General features: G+C 42.4%; 1 protein-coding gene across 1 annotated transcript; it reads left to right on the top strand.

Annotated features, from left to right (window-relative positions):
• Positions 1–397: 397 nt before the first annotated feature.
• On the top strand, positions 398–8,608 carry GZMA (granzyme A). Its single transcript, XM_040453276.1, has 5 exons — positions 398–501; positions 3,507–3,645; positions 5,237–5,378; positions 5,578–5,847; positions 8,382–8,608. Exons 1-5 carry the CDS (start codon positions 432–434, stop codon positions 8,544–8,546), a joined length of 786 nt encoding a protein of 261 aa, XP_040309210.1. The 5' UTR covers positions 398–431; the 3' UTR covers positions 8,547–8,608.
• The last annotated feature ends 2,596 nt before the right edge of the window (positions 8,609–11,204 follow it).

The raw sequence follows: 11,204 nt of genomic DNA, 5'->3' as shown, positions 1-11,204 counted from the left end.
GACCCTGGAGCCTGCTTTGGATTCTCTGTCTCCCTCTCTCTGTGCGCCTCCCCCACTCATCCTCTCTCTCTCTCTCTCTCTCTCTCTCTCTCTCTCTCTGTCAAAAATAAACATTGTAAAAAAATTTTTTAATAAATAAATCAAAATAAAGTCTCCCCTTGTATAATATGTTCAGAGGACAACAAGGTCCTCTCACCCCCATCCACAATATAGAATTACCATCCTTTGCCTTAGCAGTCCTAGCAAAGGAAAGCATGCCCAAGGGTAAGGAGCAATTATTCATTGTTGTCAGTTGTGTTTCATTTCTTAACGGTCAAGTTACAAATTGGAAAGAAGAAAACCACATCCTTTGTACCCTCAATATATAGCGTCGGTGAAGAACTAACACAGATTTTCATGTTGACTGATTTGAGGTGGGGATACCAGCCACAATGAGGAACTCCTATACATTTCTGGCATCCTCTCTCTTGATTGCCATTTTTCTCCTGCTAATTCCTGGAGGTAAGACTGATTCTCATCATTTCCATTATAACCATTAAGCAAAGTGGAGCAGACTTTCAGTGAACTTTAGGCAATATTAGCTCAGTGTAAGAGCAGATTTTTTGTTCCTCAAGCTTTAACATTCTTTCTTACATTCTAGCTCTTTATTTTAAAAGGAAAAACATCCTTCTTTCTTCTCTAAAATTGCTTCACAAGAGATAATAGAACCACCAGGGTTTAATACTGCCAATTTATACTTTGAAAATTGCCCCCCAAAATTGCCTAAATGTTAATAAAAAAAAAAAAAACCTCTTGGGTTAGGAAAATAAATATACCTTTCTGGAAAGGAATAGTGGTAGAAATGCATAGATACTTTTTTTTAATGTTTTATTTATTTTTGAGAGAGAGAGAGAGAGAGAGAGAGTGCACGAGGGAGCACCCATGCAGGGGAGGGGAAGAGAAAGAAAGTCAGAAGATCCAAAGCAGGCTCCAGGCTGACAGCAGGGAGCCCGATGTGGGGCTTGAACTCACAAACTGTGAGATCATGATCTGAGCCAAAATCAGATGCTCAACAGACTGAGCTGCCCAGGCACCCCAATGCATAGTTTTAAATAAAATTCAAAAACCTGACTTAGTCACCCAAAACAAATTAGAAACGATTTGAAATTGCATCATTTCCCTAGGCTAGTGTGTCATTGAGAATGTTGCCACCTTGACTCTTTGGAAGTGCTATGGTATTTAGTATTAAGCTAAGTCTTGGGTACACCACCTGGTAACCAACCTATCTGGTTTTGTGTGAGCTACACGGGCACCAGTTTGAAATGCTGTGAAACTCACAGCATTATCACAAGACTGGTTGTAGCCCCTGGGTGGCTCTAGGTTTTCCTTGAAATCCTTCAAAAGTGAGGACTGGTCTGGGGCTGCCTGAACTGTGCTGATGTTAAGGACCAGCCATGTGTTTATCTCCAGGTCCATCAGCTTCTGGAGGTGGGAATGGTGGGCAGGGGCTGATGGAAAGCCTATCTCACCAGGAATTTCCAAGGAAGTTCTATGGTTTACCTTGCAACTAAAAATGAGAAGAAATTTTTAAAATAACAAGGTTGAAGCATTTGGGGGACAAAGGAGTGGCATAGGATGACTGTGTTCGGGCTTGTTAAGTCCTCGACAACAGCGAAAACAGAGCAGATGAAAAATCCAATGATATCTTTTCTTCAAAGGAAACAACAAAAGCAGCTTGCTCTGCTCTGCTTTGTTTCCTGTGGTCAGAGAGAGCAACGTGGGCCCGTAAAGGGAACAGACACAGCAGATCACATGATGCTCTGGACCAGCGATCTCAACCCTCTTACACATGAGAATACTCTGGAGGGCTTTTTATTTTTTTTTTTTTTATTTTTTTTTATTTTTATTTTTATTTTTTTATTTTTGGGACAGAGAGAGACAGAGCATGAACGGGGGAGGGGCAGAGAGAGAGGGAGACACAGAATCGGAAACAGGCTCCAGGCTCTGAGCCATCAGCCCAGAGCCTGACGCGGGGCTCGAACTCACGGACCGCGAGATCGTGACCTGGCTGAAGTCGGACGCTTAACCGACTGCGCCACCCAGGCGCCCCTGGAGGGCTTTTTAAACAATGCTAGCATCCAGCCCCAGCTCCAGAGATGCTCATTCATGTTGATTCTGGGTGGAGACCAAGAGTTGCTAGTTTCCCAAACTTCTCACCTGCTCTAAACACTTTTCCTGACCCTCATAGGAGTGGTTGGTTGCAGGAGATGTTGACCTTTTTTCTGAGGCCAGTGTATGTATGCACCAAACAGGGGACCCTGAAAAATGAAGTAGTCTACTGACTTTATGATTTCTGCAGCCCAGAAGGTCTAAAGATGCACCTTTTAAATCTATCCACCCGTGACTCACCCAAGGAAAATTTAAGATGTGGGTGAAGTTCCCTGCGTTGCTCTAACTTCCTTATCCTTTACCTTCTAGAGCCTAGAATTTCCCCCTTCCCAACACACTTCCAGAATTGAGAGCCATTCAGGTCACTCTCTTCCCCTTCTCTCACTCTCATTATTTGCATCTTACTGTGGATATGGCAGTGAGTTAGCTTTATAAATGGAGTAGCAGGCCCTGTGCCCTTTTTTAAGAAACCATGAGTCTCAGCCAATAGTCAGGAGACATATTTTGGGAAAATCCAAGAATATCTGGTGTAGGAAGGTGGAGACTCAGAGTACATCACAAAGACACAAGATCACTAAACCAGCATGCATCATGAGCCTTGTGTGTAAGTCTCCTGTTCTCTAGTAATGAAACTATACTCCGGCTCTGTCACCAAGGAAATTTGACTAAGGCACCATTTTCTCCTTATAGCATCTTCTTCCTTCTCCTCCCTCCTTGGAGAAGGCCTTCATGAAACCATGTGTTTGAGTCTGCAGGTTGAAGGGGAGCCTTGGGTGCAATAGGTATTATTCTCTCAACTTAGGAATGAGGAGAGTACATGTTTCAATAAACAGAGAGCTCCCAATGACCAAAGAACTCGTAGGTGAGGGCAGAGCTAAATGGTGCCATATCAGTTTGTAAGGTGTGTTCTTTTGCAAGGGCTTTAGGTGACAAGGGCGGTTCTCAGTCTTCTAAAAGCTTTTCCACTTCCCCAGATTAATAGCCGGAAGGGAGGAGGGAGGAGTGCAGATCGTTACTAGCATCTCTGGTAGTAACTGTTACTGGTGCCGACCAATGCACAGCTGTCTGCCCTTTGCAAGCCCTGAGGCTTGAGGTCACTGGTTGTGACAGATCTCAAGCCTGATAATCCCTGGAACTGCCAATGGCATGGCTTCTGTGGGTGAAACGGCAGGACCCTCTCAGGAGTCCAATAGGAATGGGCTTTACATTCAGACATCTGAACACCTGCGTGGGGTTTGGAGGTGCTCTCATCTGTCTCCTCTCCAAGGAGCAAATGCTTGTCTGGTCTTAGAAACATGGCTTGAGGTAGAGCTCTTTGGGGTGGGCACTGACTTAAGTTGCCTTTTCCTTTTTCACAGATTTCTGTGTAAAAATTATTGGAGGAAATCAAGTGACTCCTCATTCAAGACCCTACATGGTGCTACTTAAAGGAGAAAGTATCTGTGCCGGAGCTCTGATTGAAAAAAACTGGGTATTGACTGCAGCTCACTGTGTCCTGTAAGTGCTTGGGTTTTAAAAAATATTTGTGGAGATATTCTTATTTGGGGGAATATTAACAAAGAGAATAAATCTCACTAAAACCACAGGAAGTTCATGTGTAATTTCATATCACTGAAGTCTCCAGGAAATTGCTCTACCCCAGCAGGGAGTTAAGCCCACAGAATCAGACCAATGGGGAATCCACAGTGAGCACCCACACTTCCTCTGGAGCTGCTGGGTCCAGGTGCTGCAGGGCTTTGCTTCTGGCCTTGACTTCATGACTAGAGAGAATAAACCACAGTCTGGAAGGATAAAACTGAAGTGTCCCCTCAGGAGCCTGAGCACAATAGTCAAGTAGAGAAAGCTCGGGTCTAAAACCTTCCCGTTTTCCCTAGTGAACTTCTCTCACACTTCAGCCATCTCTTAACACCTGCTGACTACTACCTTCAAACCTCTGCCAGGCTTGGATTTTCCTCCATTCTCTAAATCAAACCTGTAAACCGGGGCTGTCCCTTGTGAAAGCCACTGACATATTGGTTATGTAAATTTCCATGCGGCTCTATGAATTTAAGTTGAAGTTAAATAAAATTGCAAGTTTAGTTCCTTGGTGGCACTAGCCACATTTCACATTTTCAGTAGCCACATGTGGCTAGTGGCTACCATATGGGACAGTGCAGATGTATAGAACATTTCATCATCCATTTGCACTTTACTGGAAGTACAGTTCTAGCCTCTTAAGTGAAACTCACATCAGCTGATGTAATGGAAGAAAACTATGTGTAATGGAATAATAGTGTGTGATGGGGGGGAAAATCACTGGAACTATCTGTTTAGTGTAGTTTATACTAGGTTGTGAATGACACTAACCTTAATTATTAATATACCAGAGAATATTTTTTTAAATAGGCTCCACACCCAACATGAGACTTCAATTCATGACCCTGAGATCAAGAGTCACATGCTCTACTGACTAAGCCAACAAGGAGCCCCCTGAGTATTTTGATTTCATTAACCAAATGAACCTTTAGCATGGAGTAAAAAAAGAACCCTGGCCCCCTCCTTCAGATCACCATCCCCCACCCCCAATATACACACACTCAGTGCCATGCAAATAGGGTCCTTCATTGGGCAGTCATATTTCTGGAAGTTTGCCCATTTAAGTTTGTTACAAACTTAAATCTTACAAAGATCCCTCCAGTGCACTTCTCTAAACTATCCAGTGCCTTTTGCTTCTGTCTCTAGAACCCTGAGAACTTTGTGTTTCAGTATTCTGCAACCTGATTCTCTATCACAGCTCAAGGTGGGTTAAGGGATACAACACTAAAGCCCCAACCCACATGATCCCAAGACTTGGCTTAGCTGCTATGGAATTCTCTTGTTATTTACTTTTCAATGAACCTAGTTTAGCATGTTATAAGGAAGCTGGTGGTAATAATGATGAATTCACAAGCAACTGTTTATTCTTCAAAGTACACTTTTTTCTTTCTGAGCCATAAACAAGTATTTCCACAGCAGGTATACTTACAAATGAGACAGTGAAACTGATCACTTAACATGCTCTGCTACTGATACAAAGAGTAAATCCTGTTAATATACTGTCTGTTTTCAGGAACAGAACGTCCCAGGTCATTCTTGGAGCTCACTCAATAACCAAGAACGAGTCAGAAAAGCAGATAATGTTTGTTAAGAAACAATATCCCTATCCGTGCTTTGACCAGGACACGCATGAAGGTGATCTTAAACTTTTACAGGTATGTACCTTTGGTTGACTTAAAAGTCATAGAACCTCCTACGTTCTGGCTGCCAAATGGAAATTTTTTCCTCGGTGCCCTAGAGCTATAGACTATAGTTACATAATGGGGTCCTCGAAGGTTGGGCTAGAATTTAAGTAAAAATGTGACCATCTAGATTACCTCATTTTGTTAAGTCTTCATGCTTGTCTTCTAACAGCTGACCAAAAAGGCAAAAATTAATAAAAATGTGAGCACCCTCCGTCTTCCTAAAAAGGGGGATGATGTGAAACCAGGAACCATGTGCCAAGTTGCAGGCTGGGGGAAAATTCATAATAACTCATCTCAGTCGGATACTCTGAGAGAAGTCAATATCACCGTCATAAACAGAAGAATCTGCAATGATCAAAAGCACTATGATTATCATCCTGTGATTGGACTGAATATGATTTGTGCCGGCAGCCTCAAGGGTGGAAAAGACTCGTGCAATGTAAGTGAAATAAGATCCCATGTTTGAGCTGTTGGAATTACTCATGCAGATATAGAACATGTAACATCGTGCTTTGTCTTGTCATGACGTTGGCTTCTGTAGGGTCCTAGTGCTTTTTTTTAAAGAAGTTTGATAAGATGCCAGTCAAAAAACTTACTGTTCTAAGCTTAAGTAAGTTGTTCATCAAAAACAAATTCACTGCTAAGGCATGGGTTGATCTAGTACATCTTCTTGATTTTACAAAAAAAAAAAAAAAAAAAAACACTGAGAAGCAATTTTTTTCTCATTTTTCGTATGAACATACACAGCTCTAAATTTGAAAATCTGGGACATCCAGGAAAGCTGAAGTCAGGGTTCCTCTAGGGCCTCCAGTCCCTGTACAGAGAATGTGCAAGTGTCCGTACCAGAGTCCCCTGAGCAGCAGCAGGACGGGGCTCTGCTGAAAGACAGGAGTAGAAGAGACACCTCATAAAGTTTTCAGCTCTGAGTTTATCATTTCTCACCTTTCCCAAAGACCCTGTAGAGAGAGCCTCCTCTGAAGAGAAGGAGCTGCCGTGTAGGTGGTCTGGGAGTTTAAATCAGAGACTGAGAGATCCAGAGGTCTCTGCTCTTTTCACAAGTTTGTCCAAACACCGGCAGACTCTGAATGGCTTGATTTCAGGAACAAGGCTAAGCAAATCTCAGGAAAAGATGACATTTGTCTTCTGCATCTTTGCACTTCCTGTCCTTTGCCCTCCCTCTTCCCTCCCCTCCCTTCAGCCACCACTCTGGAAATCCAGGAACCCAGAATCTTCATGCCATTGGGACCACACGCAACACCCTAAAGCCATGGCAGCATCCCAGTATGCCTGTCTGCCTCTCAACAGCCACCCTCTACCATCAAAACTTAGCAGTCCTTCTCCCGTTCCCTCAGTGCCCAAGACCCCTCACAAGTGGCTATGAGTGAATCAAACCTGAGGGACTAATTATGAAAATTTCAGGCACTGCATGAAACACACCATTCCAGGAGGGGTCCCAGGCTTGCACATAGTTGCTTAGTTCATACGCTTATAAGGCTAGTTTTTGCCTGAACAAGAGGGATCGTTGATGCCTTCACATGGCTGAGAAGGAGCTGGGCCCTCAGACCTGGCGCTCGCAGAGCTCCATGTGTATGCCTCAGTGGCCCTCTGTGCAACACCAACAGTCTTTCCTAAAGCCAGAGCAGTGAAATGGCCACTTCAGACTCTGGATCTCAAATACATTTAAATATGCTGTTTCTAGAATTCCACGAGAGAAAACAGGATCACACAGTGGGTGGCACAGGATGCATAAAGCATTGACCCACAGCTAACTGAAAGGGCTCTGCTAGTGGAGGCAGTTAGCTCTGAAGTGCGATCACTGGCTTCTGGGACCTCCCATCTAGTGTCAGATGCTCCAAAGAGACTTGAGGGAGAAATTTCTATTTGACAGGATGAAGGGAAAATTTGCTTTGGTTTTGTTCCTTTGGGAAAACAATTATCTGCTTGGAGAGACGAGAAAACGTGGTATTTACTCTTTGCCTCAACATCCCATCTGCATTTGACTCTTTTACCTCTTGAATTATTAAACATTTTAAGAAAATGACAGGGACCCCTGGGTGGCTCAGTTGGTTAAGCATCTGACTCTTGATTCAGCACAAGTCATGACCTCCAGGTTGTGGGACAGATCCCCATGTCAGAAATCTCTCTCTCCTGGGGTGCCTGGGTGGCTCAGTTTGTTAAGTGTCCAACTTTGGCTCAGGTCATGATCTTGCGGTTTGTGGGTTCAGGCCCCGCCTCAGGCTCTGTGCTGACAGCTTGCTCAGAGCCTGGAGACTGCTCTGGATTCTGTCTCCCTTTCTCTCTGCCATTCCCCTACTCACACTCTGTCTCTCTGAAAAATAAAAAAACATTAAAAAAAATTTGTTTAATAAAAAAAAAAGAATTCTCTCTATCCCTCTCTCTACCCCTCCCCACTCATGGTCACTCTCTCTCAAAATAAATAAACAAATAAACATTTTTTTAAATGCAAATAGGAGGGTTTCCCTTATTTTTTTTTTTTTTAAGGTTTATTTATCTGTTTTGAGAAAGAGTGCAAGCAGGGGAGGGGCAGAGATGAGAGAGGAGAGAGAGAATCCTAAGCAGGCTCTGCGTTGTCAGCACAGAGCCCAGCACAGGGCTGAACCATGAGAGCATGACCTGACCCAAAATCAAAAGTCGGGTACTTAACCGACTCAGACACCCAGGTGCCCCAGGAGGGTTTTCCTTCTAAAGCACAATCAGTCTCAAAATTAGTAGATAACGTGAAAAATAATACATTTTATTTCATGTTCACTGGTTTATAAATAAGTTGAGTAAGCCAATTTTCAAAATATCAAAATATTTTCCAACATTTTGAACTTTTAAGCACTAATTTTCATTTAAGTCAAGGTTGGTCTTAACTCCACATTGAATGCTCCACGTTAAATGGAACCTCTTCCATTCCACTAGTGATCACGTTCCATGCTAATCTCCACTACCCAACTTGTTTTCCTCCAGGGAGATTCTGGAAGCCCTTTGATATGTGAGGGTACTTATAGAGGCATTACTGCCTTTGGCCTTCCAGGGAAATGCGGAGACCCTCGAGGACCTGGCATCTATACTCTTCTCTCACAGAAGTATCTCAACTGGATATATAAGACTATGAAGGGGCAGTTTAGATAACTGTATTTCATTTCATTTGCCATCACTTGTTATCATAAATAAAATCAATTTGTGTTACTGTATCCATTTCTCTTATAACTTTAGTGGGCAGATCTGCACTGGCAAAGTAACCTTGTGGATAATTCAATGGAGACAGGAGGAAACCAATGTCATAGTGTCATCCATGTGTCAAGTGACAATCATACTTTGCTTGCATTATTCAGCATCTCACTGGGACCCATCAGGAGTGACAATAAGGCCAGGTCTGTCTAGTAACAAAAACAGTGTTGGACCCAGCAATTCTGCAGGAAACAGAAACAGCCAGTCTGGAGCATTTGAGTTAGAAGAGGAAATGCCTTATGGTGTTTTTCCAAAGGCAGGTGAGAAATAGAAATTAAAATTTAGGGGACACAAATGAAACACCTGGATACACAAGAAAAGTATACAAGAGAAAGTCACCCCCCTTTCTCATTAGTTGGTATTTAAGCCTTAGATTATCTAGGTGATTTCCTGGTTCTCTTCGTCTCTGAGCCTGGGTAGGGCCAATCAACATGGTGGCTACAGTGGCTGCCATCACATACTAGGGAGTGAGTGCTCAAAGTTTTCCTTGAAAAAATTCCATGTTGTTATTCATCACATTGAACTCAGTGGATAGTCATCAGTCCAGCAGCCCCTTCAAGATGTGATTATGTGAATGGATTTCTTCAATTTCCATTAGTTCCTTTAGGAATATGCATGTGTGTGCATGCACACACAATGTATACCCAAACCAAGAACACACATCAACACTAAGAGACAGCTTCTTAAAACAAAGAAGGAAGCCTAGCTCAATTACCAATGCTCAGGCCCCACCTCTAGAAATTTTTATTTAATTGTATTCAGTGAGACCCAGGACATAGTATTCTTTATCTAATCACCACAGTGATACAAATATGCAGCTAGCGATGGGAATCCCTACATTAAAAAGTGAGGTCTGGTTCTGATATCTAAAACAGAGGCTCTAAGAGAGTCACTAGGATGATCCTGTAGATACCCACTATCATCCCTAATTCCTAGTTAGGATTTTAACAGCAACAAGAGGATGGAATAGTCCCTACCAGAAATATTACAGGTTTAGAAGTCCACTTAAAAAGTACTTGCATGGAACCCTCATTCATTGCTGGTAGAAGTGTAAACTGGTACTTCTTAGGAAAGTTGTCAATGACGTATATTCTATGACTTAACCATTCCACACCTCAGTATATATCCAACAGAAATGAGTGCTTTTGTCCACCAAAGACATGTTTAAGAATGTGCACAGCAACTTTATTCTTAAAGTTGAAACTGAAAATAGCTCAAATATTCATCAATAAAATGGATAAAAAATTGTACATTTATACAATGGAATGTTACACAGCAAGAAAAAGAAAAATCTACAGATACATGTAATGATATGAATTAATCTTACAAACTTAATATTGAGTGAAAGAAGGCAGACAAAAAGAATATATAGTGTGTGATTCCATTTATCTGAAGGTTTGCATAAGGCAAAACTAACAATAGGGATAGATGTCAGAATAATGGAGAGGTGCTGACTAAGAGTGGGTACAAGGAAGTCTTTAAGGTATAATAAATGTTCATATCTTGATCTGAATAGTATATTAATATCAAATGGGTGGTATAGACTGATACCAAGAGTTCAAACCTAGGTAACATCATCTCAAAACACTTGCTAGAGAGGTTTGAACTTAGCAGATGAGCAAAGAAAATGAAGAGTAGGAATTCCAGACTAGAAGAAAAGCTCCAACAAAGGCATCAAGGCAGGAAATCACAAGACTTAGCCCAGGGTCAACACAGTCCCACTTCAGATCCTCTATCCCCCTCTCTCTCTGTCCCATCCCTGATCACGCCCTATCAAATAAACTTTTTTTTTTTTTTAATTTTTTTTTTCAACGTTTATTTCTTTTTGGGACAGAGAGAGACAGAGCATGAACGGGGAAGGGGCAGAGAGAGAGGGAGATACAGAATCAGAAACAGGCTCCAGGCTCTGAGCCATCATCCCAGAGCCCGACGCGGGGCTCGAACTCACGGACCGTGAGATCGTGACCTGGCTGAAGTCGGAGGCTTAACCGACTGCGCCACCCAGGCGCCCCAATAAACATTTTTTAAAAAGGTAATTGAACAGAAGAACAATGGCCTGATTGAGCCTAAAAACAGTTTAGCAGTTATCAAATCCAAATTCCTGTTCTCATAAATGTTATAACAAACCCAAGGCCATTCAGTCAGTTTATGGCAGAGCCAAGGTAAGCACAGGTATCATACTTCAGGTTCTGGGCTTGGGACCTGAAGGTTGAGGTGAGGGACTAAGGTAATATGGAGTCATGGAAGGTTTCTGAGCAGGGGCCTAAGAAGATCACCACAGTGCTTATAAAAATGTAACCTAACAGTGGTGTGGAGACCCATGAAGAATAAAGATAGGAAAAACAGAAGGAATTACAACAGAGTGGTCATCAGGCATTCAGGACATGCCTAGGCTGAAACAAAAGGGAGAGAAAGAGAAAAGGTAAATGGAGTAAACATGCAGCAGAATAATCTGCATGTTTCCTGAGTGACGGGATGACCAGGATAAGGATGAGACCACGAAAGGGGACAAGGAAGTCCTATGGAAGATCTCATTTTGAGAGGAAATAAAATGCATGC

This window comes from Herpailurus yagouaroundi, unplaced genomic scaffold (assembly GCF_014898765.1).
Source record: "Herpailurus yagouaroundi ecotype Mexico unplaced genomic scaffold, PumYag 29, whole genome shotgun sequence".
Lineage (NCBI taxonomy): Eukaryota > Metazoa > Chordata > Mammalia > Carnivora > Felidae > Herpailurus > Herpailurus yagouaroundi.
Note: the sequence above shows the minus strand (reverse complement) of the source record. Positions and strands in the feature narration are given on the sequence as shown.